The 25388-nt window shown below is 58.5% G+C and overlaps 1 protein-coding gene across 14 annotated transcripts in view; it reads left to right on the top strand.

Annotated features, from left to right (window-relative positions):
• Nucleotides 1–25388, top strand: part of NRXN2 (neurexin 2) — a 97281-nt gene that overhangs the window by 36999 nt on the left and 34894 nt on the right. For 8 of the 14 annotated variants that reach the window (XM_032414354.1, XM_032414355.1, XM_032414359.1 and 5 more), the window contains 10 exons: nucleotides 771–932; nucleotides 1703–2141; nucleotides 5873–6259; nucleotides 6441–6644; nucleotides 12651–12677; nucleotides 14193–14312; nucleotides 14663–15044; nucleotides 15678–15868; nucleotides 17455–17628; nucleotides 17971–18090. In XM_032414354.1, coding sequence (XP_032270245.1) covers nucleotides 771–932; nucleotides 1703–2141; nucleotides 5873–6259; nucleotides 6441–6644; nucleotides 12651–12677; nucleotides 14193–14312; nucleotides 14663–15044; nucleotides 15678–15868; nucleotides 17455–17628; nucleotides 17971–18090 — 2206 coding nt within the window. Of the gene's footprint in view, nucleotides 1–770; nucleotides 933–1702; nucleotides 2142–5872; nucleotides 6260–6440; nucleotides 6645–12650; nucleotides 12678–14183; nucleotides 14313–14662; nucleotides 15045–15677; nucleotides 15869–17454; nucleotides 17629–17970; nucleotides 18091–23482; nucleotides 23718–25388 lie in introns of those variants that run through there. The other 6 variants (XM_032414357.1, XM_032414349.1, XM_032414351.1 and 3 more) reach the window with 3 other exon arrangements.

The raw sequence follows: 25388 nt of genomic DNA, 5'->3' as shown, positions 1-25388 counted from the left end.
AGGGCTACCCTCTCCTTGGGAGACAAGAGAACCACCGGCATACAGAGGGACCTGGGGAATAAAGAGACAGACTCAGGAAGAAGGCAAGGACCAGTGGGAACCCTTGATGTTAGGGTGGTGGTGGTGGGAATCAGCCCCCGGGGGGCGTTCTGTGTCCCCCAGGAAGTTCCAATGCTCCCCAGTCGTATCTGAGTTCCTGTTCCGCACGCCCTCGCTATCTCCCATTTCCCTGTTGGTCTCAGATTGAGAGGACTCCTCAGTGCCCTGAAGGGACAGCCTCAGGTGAGGCAAAGCCACCAAGATCCAAGGAGAACTGGTATTCTCTACCTCCTTTATGAGAGATGCTCTGAAATCACATGAGGGTCCAGAAAGCACCTCAAGAGGAGGGAAGTGAGGATGCCATTTGCATCCCCCCATAATGGGGCCTTGTCCTGAGGTCGCTACTCCTGTTTGGAGCCATTTCCAGGAACTGCTTCTTGCTGTTCTTCATGGTGAGCCCCCCAAGTACCCTTCAGGCCTCTGCCTGCTGAGTTGGGGGCTGTGGGGCAGGACTTAGCCCACCCTGAAACCATCAAATCTTGTGCTACCTCCTTTCCTGCCTTCCCTCTCTCCCCCCCACTGTTCCTCTTCCAAGACAAGCAGACATAAAAATGGGGGGTCCCCCTCCCCCGCAGCCCCCTGGCCCCTCCCTTGCCCAGCCCGTGGCTTTTCCCAGGGAGTTGATGCCGGTTGTCTCCTTGTCTCTCCCCCTCCCTCCCTGGGCTGGGCAGGTGACCATCTCAGTGGACGGGATCCTGACCACCACAGGCTACACGCAGGAGGATTACACCATGCTGGGCTCAGATGACTTCTTCTACATTGGGGGCAGTCCCAACACGGCTGACCTGCCGGGCTCACCCGTCAGCAACAACTTTATGGGCTGCCTCAAGGACGTGAGTAAGGCTAGGAAGGGTCTGGGGTCAGCCAGGAAACCCTTTGGTCCATGTCTTCAGTGTGATTTAGTCTGAGCTGGCCAACGGCCTGGTTCCTCTGTTCCTTTCAAGGTGCAGGGAGACCTCCCCTCTTCAAAACCTAAGCCCCATTGATTTCATCAAGAAGCTTCTCCTCTCTCATTTCCTTGAGCCTCTGAAGTCCCCCATCCTCTCTAGGACCCTCGAGGACCCTCGAGGGCAGCAGTGGTGCAGAGGAAAGAATGTTGGATGTGAAGACTAAAGACCTGTGTTTGGTCCTGGCTCTTCCACCCACTAGCTCTGTGACCTTGGCCAAGTCTGTCGGCCTGTCTAATTCTTAGTTTCCTCATCTGGAAAATGAGTAGTCAGTACCTACTTCTCAAGGTGGGTGTGAGGGGCAGACAAGAGGATAAATAAAAATACTTTGTCAGTTGGAAGATGTCCACTAGATGTGAGCAGTGATTCTCTTGCCATTATTATGAACCCCGATTCAGCAGGTACTGAGGGCCGCCCTGCTAGGCTGGGCCAGAGGACAGAGCACAGACCATAAGTGGGGCAAGGGAGGTGTTTGTTCACAGCCTCTGTGCATGAAATTCTAGAACAGAGGTCCAAGCCAGCGATCCAGTGGCACTGAGCAGGCCCCCCAGCCCCCTTGGCAGGGTCCCATGGTGGCTTCTGCTGCTGCTGGGCAGGAGTGGCCAGGCCCTGAGCTGCTTTTGCTTCTTCATCCCTGACCCCACCCCTCCCTGCAGGTGGTCTATAAGAATAATGACTTCAAGCTGGAACTATCCCGCCTGGCAAAGGAAGGGGACCCCAAGATGAAGCTGCAGGGGGACCTGTCATTCCGCTGTGAGGATGTGGCTGCCCTCGACCCCGTGACCTTTGAGAGTCCTGAGGCTTTCGTGGCACTGCCCCGCTGGAGTGCCAAACGCACTGGCTCCATCTCCCTGGACTTCCGCACAACTGAGCCCAACGGGCTCCTGCTCTTTAGCCAGGGCCGGCGGGCTGGGGCCGGGGCCGGCAGCCACAGCTCTGCCCAGCGGGCTGACTACTTTGCCATGGAGCTGTTGGACGGCTACCTCTACCTCCTGCTGGACATGGGCTCTGGGGGCATCAAGCTGCGGGCGTCTAGCCGCAAGGTCAACGACGGCGAGTGGTGCCACGTGGACTTCCAAAGGGACGGGCGCAAAGGTCAGGAGGCCTGGGGGTTGGGGGGCCCCTTCCACCCTCCCCCTCTCCTCCTGGCCCTTCCCCATCCTTTCCAGGCCCCTCCCACTCCTGGCCCCGCCCCATCCCTTCCAGGCCCCTCCCACTCCTGGTCCCTCCCCCATCCTTTCTAGGCCCCCCCACGCTCCTCCTGGCCCCGCTCTAACCTTTCCAGGCCCCTCCCACTCTCCTCCTGCCCCCCCCATCATTTCCAGGCCCCTCCCACTCTCCTCCTGGCCCCTCCCCATCCTTTCCAGGTCCCTCCACTGCTGTCCTTCCCTTCCTCCCATCCTGTCAGCCCCTTCATTGCCCCTCCTGTCCTGGTACATTGACAAGAGGAGCGTAGTGTTCGGAGTCAGCAGAGCTGGCTTCACACCTCAGCTCTCCCACTTACCATGTGTGCGACTTTAGGCCCTTACTCAGCCCCTTGAAGCCCAGTTTCATTATCTATAAAAGGAACCATTGCACTGGGGTCCTTAAGAGGAGAAAATAAGAGAATATCTGTAAAAGCATAGCACAGTGCCTAACACAGAGTAGATATCCCATTCTCCTTTAAACAAACAAAAATCTTCCCAACCCTGCCTCCCTTCTAGCTAGGTCCATGCGACTTCCTTTTATTAACTCACTTAACAAGTACTTACGGAGTACCTACTGTGTGCCAGGTGCTGTCCAAGGTGCTGGATGAGGGCTGGTGCTGGGTTAGGGATGGTGGTGGACGAAAGAGTCTTCGCTGTTACGGAGCTTGTGCTCTGGTGGGGGGGACACAGGAGCACCTGACGCTCTCACCTGGTGAGGTTTCTAGCACAATAAAACAGCAGGGCAGAGAGTGCTCGGGTCAGGCAGGTGCTATTTCTTGAAACTTCTCTTGCTTCCAACCACCCTTTCCTCTACTCTTCCTTTTTGGTCTTCTTTGCCCATCCTCTTCTTTTCTGTCCAATTCTCTCTTTGTTCTTCTCCATTTGTTGACCACGAGAGAATGAATTGATGTAAAGGAGAACTGACACATTATCCAATGTAAGCACTTACCAACATCAGCTAAATTGTTGTGCCCGCCCCCCCAGTTGTCACTGCATCAGGCCTTCGAGATTGGGTGGAGGGGCTGTTTCCCCCCACACACAGGGAGGAAGGAGGCACTATGGCTCCCAGAAACATCCGCCTCTCGTGGCTGGCTGTTTCTTCCCTTCTCTTCCCCAGAGAAATATCCCCTTCCCCAGGCTTTACAGTACATGGGTTCATCCCTTGGTTTTGTCTCATGATGGCACCTGGGGGTCTTCACAGAGCACTCGCTGCCTCCCAGGGTTTCCCCATAGGTGACTAGTGACTCTCTAGGTTGGAAGTCTGCTCAGGCCTTGCAGAGAACCCCAGGGCCTTCTGCTCCTCTCTCCCTTCATGCAGTGGTCTCGTTAGCCTCCCACAGATCTCCAGAGCCCACACACCAGGTCTGGCTGGTCCTTGGGTCACTGTTTGACCAGCTCTGGCCATTTCTGATGTCCCAAGTTCATTTGTGCACTTAATCCCAGACTTGGGGCAGTCATCCCAACAAAGCTCTCCTTGACCTTTTCCATGTTTTTTTTTTTTCTTAGTTGTGTTAAATTACACATAACATTACCATTTTAACCATTTTTAAAGTGCACAGTTCGGTGGCATTAAGGACCTTCACACTGTTGTACAACTATTACCACCATACATCTCCAGAACTTTTCATCTTCCCAAGCTGAAACTCTGTCCCCATGAAACACTAAGTCCCTGTTCCCCTCCCCGAGCCCCTGGCAGCCACCATCCTACTTTCTGTTTCTATGGATTGACTACCCTAGGGACCTCCTGTAAATGGAATCATATAATAATTGTCCTTTTGTGTCTGGCTGATTTCACTGAATGTGTTTTCAAGTTCATCCATGTTGTAGCAGGTGTCAGCATTTCCTTCCTTTTTATGGCTGAATAATATTCCATTGTATGTAAATACCACCACCTTTTGTTTGTCCATTTATCTGTCAATGGACACTTGGGTTGTTCCATTTCCTGTTTTGGAGCAAGGATCTGCAGCAAGGGCTGTACTCACTTTAATTTCCTTTTGTTGACTCTCCATTGTACATTCTTTCCCCATCTCTTCCTTTCCCTCCCTCTTCCTTCTCCCCCATTTGGTTCATTTACTGAGAGTCCAGCTGGGCAGCGTCCATGTTCAGGAGGCCCCACAGCAGGTGGGTAGAGCAGGCATCTGGGGAATCTGCTACCAACAGGGATATGGGTGATCAGAGGGTCATATAGGGGGGCCTGGTCAGGGAGTGGGTTTTAGCAGCGAGACCCTGGGACATCTGACACCTTGTCAGGAGAGACAAGCTAGGGCCATGTTATTAAAATGGGACACAGGGGAGTGACTTCTCTGGCTTAGAAAAGGTTTTGAGCAGAGGAGAACGTGCTCCAGATTAGGAGTCCCATCCATAGAAGAGGCCCTAATTCTGCTTCTTGAATTTGACACCCTGTACTCATGCTTTGATCTCCTACTGCACCCCCTACCCTGTCCAAGATCTCTGCCCAGTCAGGCTAATGTAGACCAAACCCTCCTTACCTCTCTTTAACCCTGTGGAGATAGGCAGACTTTTTTTTTTTAATATTATTTATTTATGAGAGAGAGAGAGAGAGAGAGAAAGCAAGTGCACTAGTGGATGGGTTGGGGGGGTGGGAGGGAGGGGCAGAGGCAGAGGGAGAAGCAGACTCCTCGCTGAGCAGGGAGCCTGACGCGGGGCTTGATCCCAGGACCCTGGGATCGTGACCTGAGCCAAAGGCAGACACTTAACCGACTGAGCCACCCAGGCGCCCAAAGACTTTTTTTTTTCCTTAAGAATTCTTGAGAAAGGACAGAAGAAGGAAAAAGTATAGAAAAAAATGTAAACAGAATAGTTTCTAATGTATAGGCTTCTGCTTCTTAAAGATCTCAGTAAAGGTTTTGAAGCTCCCACTTGATCCCAAATCTTTTGTCTAAGATAACCAGCCTTTCCTTCTAAAGAAGTCTTACGACTCAGGAGCTCTGTGCCTGGCCATCCCTCTCCTGACTGTCACCCTGTGTCGGGCTCTGGGAGCGGATCTGCCTGCCCATCTTGTCCACCAGGCAGAGGGTTGGACCAGCAGGCTCTGGATGGCACTCTGCCTCTGCTCCTTACCCTCTGGGGTGCTTTGGGCAGGTTCCCCAATCTCCCTAAGCCTCACCTGCCGCTTCAGAATGGGATCATAAAGGGCTATTTTCATAGGGTTACCTTGAGACCCTGACATAAGAGAAGTGCCGAGTGCTTGACACACAGTCAAAGAAGTTCAATAAATGTTAGTAGGAAGAAAACACTTTGGATTCAAACCTTTCAGCCTCCTTAGGGTTCTCTGCCTCTGGTTTCTCGTCTAAGGCACTGGCTGGGGAGATGACCCATGAGTGATCCAGCCCTTTGGGGCATGTCCAACTGCTGTGCATCCCCTGAGGACTCACTCAGGTGCAGAGGGAGGAGTGTGGACGGAGGCCCACCACACACCACAGCTGGGCTGGGGCTGGCTCACCTGAGCTCCTGAACTTGAAATCTTTGTCAAGTAGTATCAGCAGCTGCAAATAAGGCTGAGCTTCCGGCCCAGGGCTGCTGTAGGGTGTGGGGTGGGTGGTCAGGGGTCCCTTTCTGGCCCGTGTTGACTCTCAATCCTGCCTTCGTCCCTGAGGCCCACTCTCCCTTGATCCTTAGGCTCCATCTCGGTGAACAGCCGCAGCACACCGTTTTTGGCCACCGGGGAGAGTGAGATTCTGGACCTGGAGAGCGAGCTGTACCTGGGTGGTCTCCCTGAGGGAGGACGGGTGGACCTGCCTCTGCCCCCGGAGGTGTGGACGGCGGCGCTCCGGGCTGGCTACGTGGGCTGTGTGCGGGACCTCTTCATCGATGGGCGCAGCCGAGACCTTCGGGGCCTGGCCGAGGCTCAGGGGGCGGTGGGCATCGCCCCCTTCTGCTCCCGGGAGACACTGAAGCAGTGTGCCTCTGCCCCCTGTCGCAACGGGGGCGTCTGTCGAGAGGGCTGGAACCGCTTCATCTGTGACTGCATCGGGACCGGCTTTCTGGGGCGGGTCTGTGAGAGAGGTGAGGCTGGTTTTCATTCCGGGTGTCCCCGCTGCCCATCTTTGGGCCCTTTCCTCCTCAGGGTGCCCCTCACAGGCCAGCCTTGGGCCTGTCATCCTTGTAACGATCCTCTTGGTCTTCTCTCTCCCTCCACTGGCCTTCACCTGTACCTCGATTCCCTCTCTCCCCACTTCTGGGGCAGAGGCCACGGTCCTGAGCTATGATGGCTCCATGTACATGAAGATCATGCTGCCGAATGCCATGCACACGGAGGCGGAGGATGTGTCTCTGCGCTTCATGTCACAGCGGGCCTACGGGCTAATGATGGCCACCACCTCCAGGGAGTCCGCCGACACCCTGCGCCTCGAGCTGGATGGGGGCCAGATGAAGCTCACGGTCAACCTCGGTAACCACCCCGCCCTGTGTTCTGGTCCCTTCCCTGTCCTTGCCTCTGACCACACCCCCTCTGTCTGGAGAAGCTGGTGGTGGCGCCACCGAGAGTGAGAAATGGGGAGGTGCCAACCCTGGGTCAGCGCCCCTGAGAGCTCTGTCTCTAGCAAGGATGCACAGTGTAGGGGATGCCCCATGTTTGGCAGCACTGGATATGGGGTACCCCCAGCATGGCCGTGCCATCCATCCAAGTGTGTCTCGGTGTGACAGCCGCTCTCCCGGGATACTCATTTGGGTTTGGTGGCGCCTGTCCTGCATCCACATGTAACAACATAGCTCCTTCTTGGTTGTCGGCTCATCCACTTACTCTTTCACTGGTTCATTCATTTGGGAAGGACTTACAGATGCCTGGCGGTGCTAAGCCTGAGCTCAGCGCAGCTCATCTGGCGATGAGGAGGACCTGACTCTGTACACAGCCACTCTCACCTGCTCTGAGTTTAAAGAGCCATGTCTGTCTGTGTGCACAGGTGCACAGATGACGCTGGACAACTCAGGACATGTCTTCCCTTGTCTCCTTTCACGCTTGAGTCCCATAGCTGCCCTGTGAAGCCACAAGATCACCTGCTGGGCTTTGCTTTGCCTGTTTTATAGATTGTGAAATTCACATACTGACTCATCCAACATCACAAAGCCAGCAGTGGTTGGGGAAGGAGCCCAGATTCAAACCCAGGTCATTTGCCCTAAAGTACAGTGTTTTCCCATTGCCTCTAACAGACTGGGGAGTGGAGGGCATCAGGAACCCTCACCATCAGATGGCTTGCCATCTCTGCTCCTGCCCAGAGCATACATCACCTGGCCATCCCCAGGGTGTCTGTGCGGATGGGACCATCAGGCCTGTTGGGGCAGGAAGAAAGCAGCAGGTGCACTCATTCCGCTCATATTTATGGGACACTTTGTAAGCACCAGTGTCTTCTGCCCCTGGACTATAACAGCAGCGAAGACGAGGATCCCGCCTTGGTGGGGCTTTCAGTCAGGGGAACACTGGAAGTTGGAGGTCCTGAGCCATCCAGGCTGGGCTCATGACTGTCTGTTTCATACTAGCCTCGCTAAACACATAGAAGTATAGCACCCAAGGGCCTGCCATGTAGGAAGATTCAGGCCACGAGGCTCGCTCGTTGTGTCCTGGGCAGGAAGAGAAGTAGGATTCTTCTGAGCAGATTAGGAGTCTCAACTGGAGAGAACACAGAGCTTTGAGCTTTTAAATCTTGATCTGCAGTTTCACCCTAACTTTGGTCTCTAGGCCATTTGTGGAACAGACTGTGGCCTTTTGGGGACCCATTGCCTCATTAATAAATTTATATGATGTCTTTCCCTTTCCCCTTTTGGCCAGTTGGTCTTTGTCCTCCCAGGACAAGGATTTGCTGAGCAGGGCAGGGCCTGGAGGCAGGGAGATGTGTAGGTGGCTGGGGCCATAGAGTTGGGGAACATGAGGGCTCTGTGAAGCTCTGCTTTGGGCCATCATAGCCCACAGAGTGGTGCTGGGTGTCAGTGCTGCAGGGGGGAAAGTGGGAAGGGAGACTCCCTTTGGCCAATGTCTCATGGTCTGTACAACACCCCCGGTCCCTCTGAAATGGTCACGGGAGGAAGGCACCAGCCCAGGACCCCATGAGTGGCCCCGTGCTTCCTCAGACATTCCTGGTCTGTGTACCCAGACCCAGTGTGACATACTCCTTCGCCCTGGGAGGTGTGTGTTCTCCGCACAGTAGCACATGGTTCTGTGTGCTGGGGAGTGATACGGTAGGGAACATCTCTGGCCTTCTGTTTGCAGGGAAGGCAGATGCTTCTTCCTCACCTGGGCTGTCTTAGGTGCTTGGGGAAGAAGCTTGGGTTCCTTTAGATTAGACAGGAGGCGGTGTCCTCAGCCAGGAAAATGCTTTCTGGTGGGTCCTCAGGACCTTTCACCCTTAGGATCTACCCTCTCCTTCCCATTGGCATGCTTTTCTGTCTGTGCCTCATAAGTACTTAGAAGGCAGAGAAGAAGGTGGCCCTCAGGATGCCAGCCAGCAAGACAGTCCTCCCACCTCTCACCTCTGCCTCTGCCGGGCCCCATGCAGAGATGCCATCTCTAATATGGCTCATGACAAGCCATGACCAAATGCTTGGTGCAGATGCATCTGTCCACAATACCGAGGGACATGTGTACAGGGAGGCATGTGGCTGCTGTGTGATCCGCACCCAGCCATGCAGCCTCAGGCTCTGATGGGAAGAGCACTGGGCCTGGGGCCAGGAGATCTGGGTTTCAGACCCAGTCTCTTTGACTGCTGGGTAAGTCATTCCCCTCTGCTGGCCCTCATTTTATCTATAAAATGAAGTTAAGGATCCTCGCTCTGTTTACCTTCTATGGTAGTTTTGAGGCTCAGATGGAATAACGGGAATAAAGGCATTACACAGATGCAGGACACATATGTAGGGACTCACCCAGCCTTCTCGAAGGAAAATCTTACTGGGGTAAGGACCTAAGCTTCAAGCCAGGCCTGGAGGCTTGCTTCCACACTGCATGACCCAGTCTGACTCCTGCTTCCCCAGCCTGCTTGCTATCCAGCGCCTGTGGGGCCTCACAGGCGGGGAACACCACCAAGGCTGGTCCTGAGCTGGACTTACTGCTGGGGACCAGAGAGAAGCCTGAGAAGCCTTGCTCTCTGGCCTCGAGGTCTCATCTTGTAGGGAAGGAAGGCAGCTCTGCAACCTGTCAGATGCTTGGTGGAAGGATGCAGACTTGATGCTGGGTCCTAAAGAGGAAAGTGAGGCTGCCGGTGGTCACTTGGTGGGACAACTGGGAGGAGGCCCTCAGTGCCAGCTTCAGAAGGTGGGGCGTTTGCTGGGCCAGGAAGGGCCAACCAGGAGCCGCTGCGTCCTTCTGGGCAGAGGATGCTAGAGACACTGGACTGTGCCTCCTGTCCTGTCCCTTGGCCTGCAGACACTGAGCAAGTACCCTAAGCTCTGCTGTCTGCAGCTTCTGAGCAGGTGATTGATTTCTGTCCCCAGAGAACACTAGAGTCCCCTGGATTCATCACCCTGTTCCACTGTGACCTGTGTTCCTGGGTCCTTTTGCCCTTGGTATGGCCTCTTGGGCCATTGCCCAGCCTGGCCCGTCCCTGTTGCCCTCCACCAGGCGTGCCCCTGAAGACCCAGCTGTCCATGAGGCTGATATGAAGGGCATATTGTAATAGGAGAATCTCCAAGCTGGAGATACCCTTAGAAGTTACCTCCTCCAGGCAGCATGCCCCGTCCCCGCCCCAGCCCATGTGTGAGTTACCCGTTAGTTCCTCCATCTCTGCTCAGCCGCCCATGTCAGGAGCTCCCCACCTCTGATGGCCACTCTAATCATTGGGTCTTTTTTCCTTCGTGTCAACCGCTCCTTCTGAAGTTCCCACTTGTGGACCTAGTTCTGCCCTCTCAGGCATACAGAGTAAGCCTAACTCATTCTTGCCGTAAACCAGGCTGAATACACATTACATTCCAAAGCCTGTTAACCCCCGGAGCCATGGAAGGGTGCTTCGTTCCCATTGGGGGGGGTTGGGGGCTGTCAGTGGTTCTCAAACTCCTCCCATAGCCTGGGCTGCCGGGGAGATTGCTCCGAACAAGAACTGCAGACTGCCACTCTTTCATGTCACTTCTGAGATGAGCTTCTGGCCAGTGGGCTCCTGAGGCTTCTTGCATAGGAGCCTTGGGCCTACCATCTCCCATCTGTGGGATCTGTGTGGTCTGGGTGGGGCAGGAGATCAGGTGGGGCGTGGATGGAAAGGCTAGGTTCTTTACCCTGGGTTCCTTAACATGCAGGTGACCTTTCCCACCTGTTTCCTCACACACTCATCCCCTCGTCCTGGTCTCTATGTCCAGCCAGGACCTTGGTGGGTCTGCGCAGACCTGTCACTTCCATTCCTTCCCAGAACCTGAGGCGCAGGTCGCTAGCTAACAAGTCGCTAGCTAGTGCTGCCTGAGCTGGCTCCGGGCGGGTGGGTGCCCGGAGGGCTGGTGCCCTCTCTCACCCCCACTTTCTGCCTGCCTCCGGGATGGTGCTGGCTCCTTCCCGCAGTACCCGTCTTCACAGGGTGTTTGCTGTCCTCAAACCCCACTGGAGCGGGGCTTCTGAGGGTGGGTCCTTGCAGGGGGTGGACCTGGAGCCAACACCTCTTCTCTGGACAGATGGACCCCCATTCCTGGCACTCCCCTGCTGGGGAGGGGAAGAACTGAGCTTTTCCCAACAGGGGATCGGCCTGCCCTTCCAGCCCCTTTTTTCTTTTTTGGACCCTTCATTGGTGAAGGCTCTGCTGGCCCAAAGAGAGCCCCCGTGACCCGACTGCAGGCCTGGCACCCTCCCACCCTCACCCTGACATTCTTCCCCTCCTTCCATCTAGCTTCTCCTTCCCTCAGCTCCCCCTTCCTTCCTCTTTTCTCTCTGCACCCTCTCGACCTCCTTCTCACTGGGCCTCTGACTTTCCCCTGAATCTGCTCCTTGGCCTTCCTCTGCTTCCTCTTCCCTCCCTTGGTGCCAGGCGGTGGCTCAGGGTCCCGGCTGCTCCCCCCACTCTTCTGTTGCGGTTGACAACGCGTGTGGAGCTCAGCCGTACTGCCCGAGGGGCCCGTGCCCCCAGAGCCACAGGGGAATCTGTTCACCTCCACTGCAGGAACCTTCAGGGGCCCAAGGGATGCCAGATGCCCCCGCCTTTGTTTCCTGGGCGTAGGGCTGTGGGTAGAGTCTGCTCTGGGAGGAGCCATAGGATGCCAGGATATTGCTGGAAACTGCCCCTTTTCTGAAAGACAAGGGCCCGCCCGCTGAACCCCTCTTTCTTGTTCTCAGCTCACAGGGAGGAAAGCTGAGGCTCAGAGAAAAGTGATTTGCCCACAGCCACATAATGAGATTGGGACCCAGCTCCTCTGCCTCAGGGTGTAGGACTTCTGCAGCCCCAGGCTGTCTGGGTCTGATGGCATGGTGCAGTGTCCAAAGGGCCCTAATTCCCAACTTCGTAGGACCCTAGTGTCCATTCCCTCTGTAAGGCTGGCTGACTAACACGGTGTGGATAATGTGTCCCATCGAGGTGGGGTGGGGGTTGCCCAAGGCCCTGGGGCCCTGGGCTGCAGTTCTGTGTAGATAGCGTGCTTTCTGGCCACATGGGGCCCGCTGACCCTGGAGTCATAGGATAACAATGCTGGGGCTGGAGCAGGGACAGGAGACTTAGCCTATGGTGCCTGCCTGTCCCTGACTCTCTGGGTGTCCTCTGGAATCACACTTTGGGGGCCTTGGTATCCCCATCTGTGAGGCCCTGGCCCCTCCCTTGGAGAACAGATCGATGCTAGTTGCTCTTCAGGGTGAAAGATCACTCCAGTCCCCAGTGGCAGCCTGGCATCCTCCGTGTTAGGAAGGGTAGAAGGAAGGTTCCTGGAGGGGTGGTGCTGGCCCCCTGGGACTTTGGGAGGTGGATGGCCTCGGGAAGGGAGTCCTGGGGCAGACCCCTCCATTTAGCTCAGAGCCCAGGGGGCATGGGGAGTGACGTGTCACAACTTGGGCTCTGAGCAGGGAGTCGTCCCAGAGCAGGGGATGCAGGGATTCTGGCCCTCCCCATCCATCTCCCTCCCGGAGATGTGGAGATGTGGGGTTGGTCAAGCCCGCAGCCCCACTATGATCCCCTGTACGACTGGGATTCCCAAGGTGCCCATCTCCCTCAGACATGAGAGGCCTGGGCCCCTCTAAGGGAGACGCAAGCCCTCTTCCCATCACCTGACTGCCCTGCCTCCCAGCTCTGGGGAGGGTTGGAGCCCTCTTGGGGGCAGGAGGGACAGGGGTCCAACTGAGGAAGGGGAGAGGGCACCTGGGCACGCGTGGTCCCCGGAAAGTGGTCCCGGGGGGAACCCCCGCCCGCAGACACCCCTGCCTGTGAAGGATGTAAAAAACAAAAAAACAAAAAACTTGTTCTGCCTTTTTGTCTCCCCTCCCCCTCTGCCCGCCCCATGGCCCCCCCAGACTGCCTGCGCGTCGGCTGCGCACCCAGTAAGTGGCTTCCCTCTTCTTCTGCAGAGCCCCCAGGGGCCTGGGATGCTGGACGCTGGGATCTGGGGAGGGATAGCGGGGGCTAGCTTGTGTGGGGGTTGGGCAGTGGGTGTGGGGAGGGGAGCAGGCATGAGGGTGGGTGGGGGTGGGGTGGCTGTGGAGGGCAGAACGGGCCCAGTGACGCTGAACCAGGAAGAGTTGGTGGAGGACCGTGGGTCAGCATGCTCCCTAGGTCTGAGCAAAGGAAGGCCAGGAAGCCTTGTCAACTCAAGTCCTCGGGAGGGCGGGGCAAAGCCTTGGTGGCACCTCCCACAGGAAGGCCCACCGCCCTACGGCCAGAAGAAGCCGGAGAGGAGCGGGAACATTCCACTGCATCTCCAGAGGTGGCCACAAGGGGGAGGGCGAGGCACGCAAGAAAGAAGATGAGGGTGGGGAACAGGGTCAGGGCTTCAAAGTTCAGCCCTCCACGGCTCCTGTGGCGGGTGGGGGCTGAGTTCCTGCCAAGTTTGGGGTGCATTCAGAGGGGACAGGGAGGCTCTCGGCTGGGGTGAGATGGAGAGCAGGTGTGGACATTTCTGAGCATCCCAGTGTGCTGGGCTCAATGTTCTGTCTCTGAGAGTGTTTCTGCATGGTGTGCCCTGATGTCACGCAAGAGAGCCCAGGAGCACGGCAGACGCCTGCAGAGGGGCTGTGTGTGCTCAGCGTGTCTCTGTGGGTGTTTGGTCCCTGTGTGCGCATGCCTGGTGAGCCCGGTCCCCTCTGGCCTGAGCCCTGGGGGGCCCGGTGGTGATCTGGGTGTGCAGCGCGGTGTAGCATCATTCTACAAAAAAATATATTTCATCCTAGACTTGGATCAGATAATCCTGGTCTTGAATAAATGGTCATGATTCCTAAGAAAGGTTCCCCTCTCTGGCCATGTTGGCTGTGCTGTGTGTGTGGTCGCATGTCCAGATGTGCGGAGTTAACCAGCTGTGTACAGAAGGGTCCCACGGGGTCCCTCCGGAGATGGGGGAGCTGCGTGTCTCTACGAAGGTTTCACTGCCAGCAACGAAGCTGTGGGTGCAGACTCACACGTGGGGGCATGGTAATGCTCTGTATTTTTGAAAATTATAGGTCTATGCCTATATGCTGGGAATCTCACTGCTGGCTACACACACTGACATTGAAGTTCCTTAGAAGACTTGGAAAGAAAATATTGGTTGTAGGTATGAGTGTCTGTGTGCAGGGCCTCAGGGCACCAGTCTAGAGGCACCTTTCCCATCAGACTCTATTCCAATGACGCCCTTGGCAGTCGCACAAAGTGGCAGTACTGTTATCTGGATTTGTGACGGGGTGTGGAACCACCGTGCGAGCGTGTGCCCTCGTGTGTGTGGGTGCGTGGCACGGCTGAAGACGTGCCGCAAGCTGTGTGTGCGCAGTGCACGGGGGTGAGACTCTGTGCGCGCTTGGGGCGGCACAGGAAGCCATATGCGGGCGCGTGGGAGCGCCGTGCTCACTCCCCCCTTGGTGCCACAGGTAAAGGCCCTGAGACGCTCTTTGCGGGCCACAAGCTCAACGACAACGAGTGGCACACGGTGAGGGTGGTGCGGCGTGGCAAGAGTTTGCAGCTGTCTGTGGACAATGTCACCGTCGAGGGTAAGTGCTCTGAGACCAGGGAGTGGATACATCTCCAGCGGCCTGTGGATGGCTCTCTTCTTGGTGACAACTGCCTGGGCCTCCCTCCCTGGGGCAGCATTCTGGCAAGCTACGGCTGCCATTTCTCCCCAAGGAGTGGCATATTAGGGGGTGCTCCTTGCAGGCGGCATGGCCCCGGATGCCCGTGAGCGCTGGACCAGTGAGTCGGCCGGCTCCTCCAAGGCCCAGCTGCCAGCACCCCTCCCCCCGAGGCCCTTGTGTGGAAGGGAGGCTCCTGGGAGACCCAAGGCCCAGCCCCGGAAATGCTCCCCCAGTCTGCCCACCTCATCTCTGTGTCTGGCCCCGAGCAGGACAGATGGCAGGAGCCCATACGCGGCTGGAGTTCCACAACATCGAGACGGGCATCATGACGGAGCGACGCTTCATCTCCGTGGTGCCCTCCAACTTCATCGGGCACCTGAGTGGGCTGGTGTTCAACGGCCAGCCCTACATGGACCAGTGTAAGGACGGTGACATCACCTACTGCGAGCTCAACGCTCGCTTCGGCCTACGGGCCATTGTGGCTGATCCGGTCACCTTCAAGAGTCGCAGCAGCTACCTGGCGCTCGCCACGCTCCAAGCCTACGCTTCCATGCACCTCTTCTTCCAGTTCAAGACCACAGCCCCTGATGGGCTTCTCCTGTTCAACTCGGGCAACGGCAATGACTTCATTGTCATCGAGCTGGTCAAGGGGTGAGGTGCTGGGCCCGGCACCACTGGCGAGGAAGGGATCCCCTTCCCCTGCTGACCACGATCCGGCCCCCAGCTGCTGGCTGAGATATCCAGTCCCCTTGAACCACAGCTCAAGGTTCAGGTCCCCAGCCACCAGCCAAGATGGAAAAGCAGCACCCCCTGCTTCCACCCTGGTGACTCCCCAGTTAACGGCCTCGCCAGGATTCTCCCAGTTATAGCTGTCCTCTGTTCACTGTCTGGGCTCAGGCAGGGCCTTTCTACAGGCAGAAGGCAGGGCCCAGCCCTTGTGGCCTCTCTTGCCTGAGAGGACCCCACCCTAGAGCAGCTCTGTCCTGCCCCCGCCCCCAGAGGGCCCTGCTGTCCCCACAAACCTCTCCCCAGACCAGCTCCTCTTCTGAGGCTGTCTCAGGAGCCGGCTCCTCTGTGGCCCTCCATCCCCACGTTCTCTCCATGATGGGACTTCACACCAGAGTCCTCTTGCCATTGGGCTGGGTCCCTCCACTCTGAGGTCTCCCTCTCTATCCCTTTGTCCCGTGGTACCTGGAACCCCTTGCGAACCATAGCTCCTCCTTACCCTGCCCTCCCAGCTTTGCCCCTGCCTTGACCCAGTGTCTCCTCCCTACTGTGGGGCAGGTACATCCACTACGTGTTTGACCTGGGGAATGGCCCGTCCTTGATGAAGGGGAACTCAGACAAACCAGTCAATGACAACCAGTGGCACAACGTGGTGGTGTCCAGGGACCCAGGAAATGTGCACACGCTCAAGATTGACTCCCGCACGGTCACGCAGCACTCCAATGGCGCCCGAAACCTCGATCTCAAAGGTGGGGCCTGGGGCCTGTGGAGAAGGCCTGGCCTAACCCAGACCCCCCTCGGCTGCAGCAAGCTCTCCCCCGCCCTGGGATCCTCTCTCTCCACTGCCACTGTGGTTTCCACCTCATTCTCATTCTCTGCTGTGTCCAGCCTGATGTTTTCTGTTCAGCTCTCCCGTGAGGCTGCCCTCAACACGGGAAGCCTGGCCACAAGATGTGCCTCGCGGGGAGCTTGGCGGCCTCGCTCTGGAGCTAGGAGTAGGCAGCCCAGGGCTGCTGAAGGCCTCTTGGGCCTCCAAGCCAGAGAAGCCTGCCTTGGCTGAGGGCTGGAAAGAGAACGGGGAGCTCAGCGTCCCGGCAGGTGCCTCCCCCGGGTGGGCTGGGAGGGGGCAGTTGATAAGGGGAGGAGGGAGTAACAGTTGTGGGCTCCCTGTCTGCTGCCCTACTTTGGGCATTGGCTAGGCTGACTTGGGGGGTTCTTTTGGACCCAGGCTTCCCTGTAGGGTCTGTGTCACACCAGGGTCACGCGTTCCCCAGGGCCTCTGGGGAAGCTCTCGAAGTCACCAAAGCCTGCCCTCAGAATGGGTGCTTGAGAGAGGAGGGAAGGAGCCTAAAGCCCGGGCGTTGGACCAGGAGTGAAGATGAGCCCTGCAGCTTCTCCAGAGCCCACTGGGGCAGCATGAGCGGCCTCCTTCACTGGCCCCAGACAGGCCTCAGCCCCATGGGGACCCCTGTGTGTCAGTGTGGCTCAGACTGTCTGGACTTGGGGAGGGTCCTCAGAGACGCTCTTGAATTCACCCCCCTCTTGGAGAGGAGAAAATGGGAGCTTCAGAGGCCAGTGAGCCGGAGGCAGGGTTGGAGCTAGAAGCTGGGTCTGGTGCTGGCAGAGTGCTGCCAGTCCCCCCAGCTCCCAGAAGGGGGCAGTGTGTCACAGAGAATCCGGGGCGGCAAACCTGAGGGGGGTCTGGGCTCCTCTCTGTTTCGAGGAGCCAGTGGCCAAGACTGTGTCTTGCCTAAGCTCTGCGATGGGCTGGCCAAGATTTCCAGGGAGTTGGGTGTGACGTGGCCAGGCAGCGGGGCGTGGGGTCAAGTGTCCCTGAGGAGAACTGCTTTCTGGAGTCGCTCAGAGTCCCCAGGCCCAGCCCCAGCTGTTGGGGAAAGGGAGCTGGGTTAGAGCACCTGGGAGGGAAGTGAGAGCTGGCTGGGAGAGGCCTGAAGAAGCTCTGGGAACAGGGAGAAGGGAGGGAGTGGGAGGGGCCCAGGGAGGGCCTCACGTCTCTGAAAGGCCCTGATTACAGGCCGGAACTGGAATCAGATGTGTGGGAGAGTGCATGGAACCCGTTCTTCCAGCTGCTCCCCCCCCCACCCCCAAGCAAGACCGCCCTGGGCATCTGGGCTTCTCTGGGAGGGGAGCAGACAGATGGCAAAGTGGAGAAGGAAGGAGGAAGAGGTGGGGGTGGGTCGTGGGATCTCTGTATGGAAACTGGAGCCTGGGAGGGGATGCTGCAGGCTGGGAGGACTTGTCAACCAGAGGCTGGTGTCCTGGGAGGGGACCGGGGACCAGGATGCCGAGGTTTTGACCCCCCCCCCCTTTACAGGGGAGTTGTACATTGGTGGTCTGAGCAAGAACATGTTCAGCAACCTGCCCAAGCTGGTGGCCTCCCGGGATGGCTTTCAGGGCTGCCTGGCCTCGGTGGACCTCAACGGACGCCTCCCAGACCTCATCGCTGACGCCCTGCACCGCATCGGGCAGGTGGAGAGGGGCTGCGACGGTGAGTGGAGGGTGGAGGAGTTAGGGGTGACTCTGCAGGCTGCAGGAGGGCCAAGCTGCAGGGGTGCATCGGGGCGGCTCTGGGGCAGGGGTGCAGAGGGTGAAGGGTCGTTTGCCCTTCCTGTTGCCTCTTACCCTGGCCCCTTATCATAGTTCGAGGCCCAGCCTAGCAGTCCCTGAGCACCCGTCCACTCCCCGCCCCCCATGCCCCGTCAGGATTTGGCCCTTCCAATCTGGCAGGGTTGAGAGCAGGACCTTCCGCCTGGCTCTGAAGCTTCCACACCTCCGGGGAGGGAAGGGGCTTGGCTGAGCGGGGGGTGTTCCTTCCTCCTGCCTCTTCCAGGCCCCAGCACCACCTGCACCGAAGAGTCCTGTGCCAACCAGGGCGTTTGCCTGCAGCAGTGGGACGGCTTCACCTGTGACTGCACCATGACTTCCTATGGAGGCCCTGTCTGCAACGACCGTGAGTGCCCGGGGAGGGGGGTTCCTGGCCCATGCCCAGCTATGGGGACTTTCTGGGAGGAGGGGGGAGTCTCCGAGAGCCATGCTGCTTGCTTCCTTCTTATCCCTTCCTGCCATGAGAGCCAAGGGAGCTGCTGGCTACGGTCCACTCAGGAGTCTTTTCTTTTGGGCCCGTGCAGGATTGCTGCTGCTGAGTCCCTGGGGCGATCTGTTGACAGATGGCCTCCTCTCCTCGGTCGGAGCTGGTTGGACACTGCTCCCTTCACCTATAACCAAAGGCGTCAGCCTCTGTTGCTATCCCCGTGAGATTTGGGTAATAGTCTTCCGTGTCTTATTTGTAGCTCCACATACACGCTATGGTGCAGGATAGGGGGCAGGCGTTGACCTGCACCCCCTTTCCTCTGGTGCCCTCTGAAGCGTGCAGTGGAAGTCTCTTATTTCTTGCCCAGAGTGGGCCCACTCCCAAGGGGCAGGCTCAGGAGGTTCCCGGGAGGCCAGGCCTAGCTGGCTTCCCTAGACCCCAGCTGTGCAGGTCCCTTATCCCCCGGCCCCTGGAAAATCTCTGCAGGTTGTCCCTTGGGGCCACAAGGACACTCCTCCATGTCCTTGTCTGGTTCTTCTCCTCCCCGTCTGGGCATCTGTCTGCCAACTTGCATGTTGTTTGAGGCCCCTCCCTGGAGAGGGCAGGGTGAGCAGCCGTCTCCACTCCCTCGTGGTTGGTGGCCAGCAGCTGGTGAGAGCTTGGGGCAGGCAGTGGGGAGAGGTGACCTCCTATCTGAGGGGGGCTGTGGCGTTTCTCTTGGATGATTGGGCTGCGGCAGCAGCTGGGGAGAGGGCAGCCTTCTCAGGCATCACCTGAATGGTCTTCCTTGGAATAGCCCTGCTGAGAGACTAGGGATGTGACAAGTCAGAGGCCTGCAGAAAGACACACACACACACACACACACACACACACCACGACGCAGCACTGGGCTTCTTCATTTTACAAAGATGGAAACTGAGGCCCGGAGGGGTGGGTGGATTCCTGGGGGGGTAGTTAATAGTAGATCTGGGCTAAGAACTGGGGTCGCTGCCTTTGCCTCCTTGACAGACCTTGGAGCCTTCGTCGTCTGGGCCTGAGTCCTGAGTTTCTTACTGGATAAACCTGCCTGTTTGGGGGCTTGGGCTCTTGGCAGGCCTTGGTTTTTTCCTTCTCCTCTGGAAGTATGTCTAGCCCGTCACCCTCAGCATTGTCCTGGTGCTCTCAGGCATGGCCCAGCCTTGAGAACCTCCACATCCCCTTCTTGTCTCCAGGATTTTCTCGTCTGACCTGCTGCTCTCTGTTCCTTCCAAAGCCTCCAGACGAGGGCCACCTTGGGGACACTCGAGCCCTGGCTACTGGGGAATAAAGACAGGGCTGGGCCTCTTTCTACCCAGCTCAGTCGCTGTACGCAGGAGATCTGGAGATGGTGGTAGCTTTGCTGCTTAATAGTAGCAATGTCCGCTGATTGTTTAGTGTTTGGCAGCTTACAGGGCCCTTTGAATTTGTTCCTCAATGAAGACAGGGGGATGGAGACTGACCGTCCTGTTTAACTGATGAAGACCCCGAGGCTGCATGCCCTAAGTCCTAGGGTGCTGGGGGCAGAGTGCAGCTAGGCCCTAGGAGCTGCTGCCTCTGTTACCTCCTGCTGCTCATTTAGGCCCCGGGTGCTGGGGGGTGCTAATAGTGGGCATTTCTTGCCTGGGGTGCAAGGGATCACGGTCAAGAAATGCCGCTGCCCATTGTCACTACTATAGCCCCACACACTGGAGCCTTCTGGAAGCCGGCATAGTGATTGGTGGGGGTTTAGGGAGTCATGACATCTTTTAGCAAGGGTGGGAAGAGAGGCTGGAACAGCTTTTCCAGGTTCCAGGCAGGTGGGAGGCAGGGGTAATCGGGGCTGGGGAGCAGGGCACGTCTCAGGAAGAATCACCATCCCCGAGCATTGGTCTGTGTGTCTGGTAGCAGAGCCTGAGCAGAGCCATGCAGGTAAAGACAAGGTGGGTGCAGCCTGGCAGCCGGCGGGATTCTGCCTGCTGTTTCTCCAAATGCCAGCCCTGGGGGACCTTCTGAGAAGGGCAGGGCGGGAACCTGGGGCTGGGGGCTCTGCCGTTGCTCCCCAAACCATACTTCCCTCTTCTCTGGGGGTTGTGTCTCCTAAGTCTCCACGGCTCGGCTATTTCTTGTTCATGCTGCCTCTCTATGGCTGGTCTTGTCGGGACCCGATTGAGGCACAAGGCCAAGCAGGAACCTGGCCGAGAGGCCTGTTCAGTTCACTCTACCCCTGGACACCAAGGGGCTCTGTGCCTGAAGACAGGGAGGAGGGTGGGCCTGGCCAGGGTGTCTTCAGAGGGTTGGGGTTGTCTCGTGGGGGAGAGACCGGGATGAGGAGAGGTCTGACCTTCATTCCGGACAGCCTTTCCCAACTTATGGCCTCAGTTTCTCCATCTGTGACATGGGGTGTGAAGGACCTCTGTGTCCCTTTAAAGCTCATTAGTCTGCTCTGAGAAGGCAGGAGATTTAATAGGAGGGAACCCATCTCTGCCCTGAGAGAGAGGAAAGTGGAGAGAGAATGAAAAAGAGAATATGAAGCGAGAGAGGAAGGGAAGAGAGAAGGAGGGACACTCCCTGCCATGGGGCTGGGGTTCAGGACCCGGGCGCTCAGGTTCGGGACCCAGGCGCTCCCATCAGTTCTGCTCCGGGGTTCTGTCTTCCAGAGCCCACCCCTTGCAGGCAGGCAGCTCTTCACCAAGTCTGCCCCTGTCTCTGTTTCTCAGCTCATCCTCTTGCTCTGTCCCTCTCTGCAGCCTCTATTTATCTCTCGCACACTTCTCTTCTTTTGTACCCTCTGTCTCTCCCCTCGCTCCCCAGCATCACCCCCTCCAACTCTCTCCACTTCCCACTCACTGATATTGATTGGCCTCTAGGCGGTTTCCCTTCCTCTCCTCTCACTGCCACCGGCCCCTCCCTCCCTCCCTCGGGGACCATACATTTTCTGCCTGCTCAGAGCTCTGTCAGTCTCTATTCTGGAGCCAGGGGCGTAAGAATGGGACGGAGAGGGCCGGAGGACAAGGCTTTGGGGGACCCCAGCCCTGCTTCGCAGGCTGCTGTCTCTACTCTCCTCCCTCCTGAAGCCCTGTAGCACCTTGTAGCCTTCTCTTCTGAGGAACCCCTTCTTCACTTCTGGAGGGCCTGGGGCCAAACGGGGGCCCCTGTCAGCTCACGAGGTTGGGGAGGTGGCAGTGGCAACAGAGGAGCTGTCCCGGGTGCTGACTGCATTCGGGAGCCGCTCGAAGCACGTGCGCGGCTCTTGGTGACAGTTTTTGCTCCAAGATGGAATTCAGAATGGATAAGCAGGAGCCAGCCCTCTCCTCCCTGGGCGCCCCCATTCCCTCTCCCCTTTCTTACATCACCTCCCCCTTCCTTTTGCCCTTTCTTCACCACCTCTCCTCCCCACTCTACCCCACTATTTCTTTGGCTCCTTCCAGGTCCATGTCCACCTCCCTCCCTTTTCCTTTCTCTACCCTCTGGCTCCCCCCCACATAACCCCCCTTCCCTGGTCCTAACCCAACCCAGATTGATGTGGGTGCAGAGGTCACATCCAGATGAGGGAAAGGGAGCCTCTCTGCACTTACTTCTTGGGCTATGACAAGTGTTTTCCAGAGGTCCCCAAAACTCTGGGGAGGGGGCAGATCCCAGTGGAGGGGCACCTAGATTAAGTGGCTTCCTCAGCTGAACATAAGTGACCCAGAAAGGGTTTTGTCTTACGTGGCATACTCAGTGGACAGGTGTCCTCGAAACTCCGTGGAGGGAGAGGTTGAGGCTGGCGGAGGGGCAGGGGGAGTCGAGAGGAAGGATTGGAGGAGTCCAGCAGGGGTGTCCAGGGGGTAGGGGTGCATCCTTTTGGGGAGGTGGTGAGAAGACTATGCGTGTGTGACATGTCTTACTCTTGAGTACCTTTGAGGCTCTGGGTCATTGTTTTTGGAGGGTAAGCTGGGAGGAGGTGTCTATGTGTATGTTGGCTGTTCATCGCTCGTGGCCAAACGTGTATGTGTGCGCGGATGTGTGCCTCTGTCCACGTGTATACCCCGTGCCCCTCCCTCGCGCTGACTGTGAGTCCGTGTGCCAGTGTCTATGAGCACATGTATGCATGTATGTGTCTGAGCCTGTGTGTGTCTGCGCGCTCACTGGTGCCTGTATGCGCACGTGGGTGTCTCCATACCCGTCCACATCCTAGCGTGCACGTGTGTTCCGAGGGGTGCGTGCAGAGGTGGCCGTGGCCACATCTCTGCGTGCTGGACCAGAGAGCCCTATTGGGGTTCGTCCAGGTGCGGGGGAAGGGAAGGAGGAGGAAGAGAGCTGCTTCTCTTGCTAGCCTCAGTCCTGTTCAATTATTCAGCAGGGCCTCTTCTCTGGAGCGGGCGGGAGGGTGGCGCGCGCCCGGGCGCGGGGGAGGGGCGGGGCGCGCGCAGAGGAGAGGCGAGCGCCTAGCGGGCTAGCCAGGTGCCGTGCGGCGGAGCTGCCCAGCGCCGCCCGCAGATCGGGAGCCGCTCAGGTCCCTCTGCCCTGCCCCCTCCTCCTCCCGCGCTCCCTCTCCCCTCCCCTCCCCTCTCCACTCCTCTCCTTTCCTCCCTTCCTGTCTCCCTCCCTCCCTCTCCCTTCCAGCCCTCAGCCTCTGCAGCAACACTCCGCTGCCTCCATCTCTCCGCCGGAATCTCGCAGGCTCGCGCCTTTCCTCTGCTCAGCCCCGCTCCCCTCCTCTCCTCTCCCCTCCTCTCCTGCCTTCATTCCCCCCCCCCCCCGGATTTGCTTCCCCCCCCCCTTCCCCCGCCCCCCCCCCCCCCCACCTCGGCCGCTCCCTCCTTTCCCCGGGCCTCCGTCGGGCGGCAGCGGCAGCAGCGGCGCGGCCGGCTCTAGTCTCCGTCGGTCTCCCGCTTCTCCCCTCCAGTCCCCTCCCCCCCGGCTCGGTTTTTCCGCAGGATTTCCCCCGCTCTCCCATCCCTGCTTGGCCCCCGCGCCTCCCCTGCCTCTCCACCCGGCACCATGCCCCCTCCCCCGGGCGCTCCCCCGGGTTTCTGACGGCCCTCCTGCGCCGCTCCGACCCCGCCGGGATGCGGGCAGCCCCTTAGCTCCTCGGGATGGACCCAGGCGTCCTGGACCTTGGCGTTGCCGCTCGGCGGACCTCGGATTCCCCGGCGGGATCCAGTTGATTTCGTTGGCTCCGGACCGAGGCTTGGGCTCTGGTTTTCCTTCTTTTCACCCCCCTATCCCCCCCTCCCGGGGCTCGGAGCCGGAGGGGGGCTTCGCGGGGCTACACAGCCCCGCGTCCCCGCCCCCGGCCATGGGGCTGTGAGGCGGCCGCCCCCGGGCCGAAATGCCCCCCGGGGGGAGCGGGCCGGGGGGGTGCCCGCGCCGCCCCCCCGCCCTGGCCGGGCCCCTGACGCCGCCGCCGCCGCTGCTGCTGCTGCTGCTGTTGCTGGGGGCGGCCGAGGGGGCCCGGGTCTCCTCCAGCCTCAGCACCACCCACCACGTCCACCACTTCCACAGCAAGCACGGCACCGTGCCCATCGCCATCAACCGCATGCCCTTCCTCACCCGCGGCGGGCACGGTAAGTGGCGCTGCCGTGGCCGGCCGCCGCCCCCCCACCCCGCGCCCCCTCCCCGGGCCTCCCGTGCGCGCGGCCCTGGCCCTGCGGGCCGCACCCCGGCTTGTGCGCGCCCGGCCCGGCGCCCTCCGCTTCGCGGGACCGCGCTCCCTCACCGGCCAGCTCCGGCTCCCATCTTCTCAGCCCCGCCCTCGCCTCTCCATCAGCCCCTTCCTTCCTCGCCCTCAGCTCTGCCTCCATCACTCATCTCTTGCCTCACCTTCACCTCCTTCTCCCCGTCTGGGGTTTGTCATCACCTTCCTGTTTCCGCTCCGTCCCCTCCCTGTCTCTGTCCTTTCATCCTCTGTCCAGTTCGCCCCTACCCGGTCTCTCTCCCTCACCATCTCCTCCATCTCTGCCCCTTACCATCTCTCCAGCCGCCTTACCTCCACCTCTACCTCTCCCTACATTCCCATGGCTGCTCTAGCATCTCTGTGCCTGGGTTCTTATCTGTGTCCCCCCATCTGTGCTCCCCTCTGTCCCATCTGTCATTTCTGCCTCTGACATGTGCCATCTCTTCCTCTTTCACCTCTCCATGTCCGTCTTTTTCACCTCTGTCCCTCCAGCAACCATCCTTTCTGTCCCCCCTACTGTCCTTCCATCACCTCCCAAACAGGCGGCTCCTTCCACTGTCCCAGCCCTCTCCCAGCTTCCTTTCTCCTTTGCATGCCCCTTCTTCTCTGCTCTACCTCCACCTCTGACCCCCAGCGTCTCTAACCTCTGCAGTCCAGTTGCTTAGAGATTACGTTCCCCCATCCTGGGCTCTCCATCACCTTCCAACCCAGGCTCCCTGTAATCTCCCAGTCCATCTCCCCATCACCCCTCCTCCCAGTCTCTCCCTCACCCCCATTCCAGCCTCCCTATCACCCCATCACCCCCACTCCAGGCTCCATCACCTCCCCGCCCAGTCTCCCCATAGCCTCTTGTGGCAGGCCTTTCTTACTTCCCACTGTCACCTCTTATCTCAGCCCCTCATAACCTTCCATCTCAAAACCTACTTCATCTTCCCTCTCAGACCTCATCACCTTCCATTTCCAACCTCTATCACTTGTTTCCGGCCTGCATCACCTCCCGTCTCAGGTCCCTCATCGCTTCATAGCTTCAACCCCAAGGTTCTCTGTATACCATTTCTGACTCTGTACCTGTCACCTTCCATCTCTGTCCTTCCTGGTCTTGTGGCCTCTCACTTCCCATCACCGCACCCCACACCTTCTGTCTGTGCACTATCCATCACCTCCGTGTCCGGCCATCTTCCCATTTCACCTCGTTTCCATGCCAGACCCCATCACTTCCCACCTCAGTCCCTCCACATTCCACCTCAGACCCCCTGTCACTTCCCATCCCAGAGGCCCCATCACCTCCCATTTTAGTCCACTCATCACTTCCCTTCCCTGTATACTGCCATCAATTTCCATAGGGGGCCCCCCAACTCTGTACCTCTCTTACTTCCTGCTTCTGCACTTACATCACCTCCTATCTCTGTACCTCCTTCGCCTCCTAGACCCGTCCCCCATCACCTCCCATCTCTGTACCTCCTTCGCCTCCTAGACCCGTCCCCCCATCACCTCCCATCTCTGTACCTCCTTTGCCTCCTAGACCTGTCCCCCATCACCTCCCATCTCTGTACCTCCTTCA

This window comes from Phoca vitulina, unplaced genomic scaffold, assembly GCF_004348235.1.
Source record: "Phoca vitulina isolate PV1807 unplaced genomic scaffold, GSC_HSeal_1.0 scaffold16, whole genome shotgun sequence".
Lineage (NCBI taxonomy): Eukaryota > Metazoa > Chordata > Mammalia > Carnivora > Phocidae > Phoca > Phoca vitulina.
The sequence above is the reverse complement of the archived record's forward strand: the minus strand, read 5'-3'. Positions and strand labels throughout refer to the sequence as shown.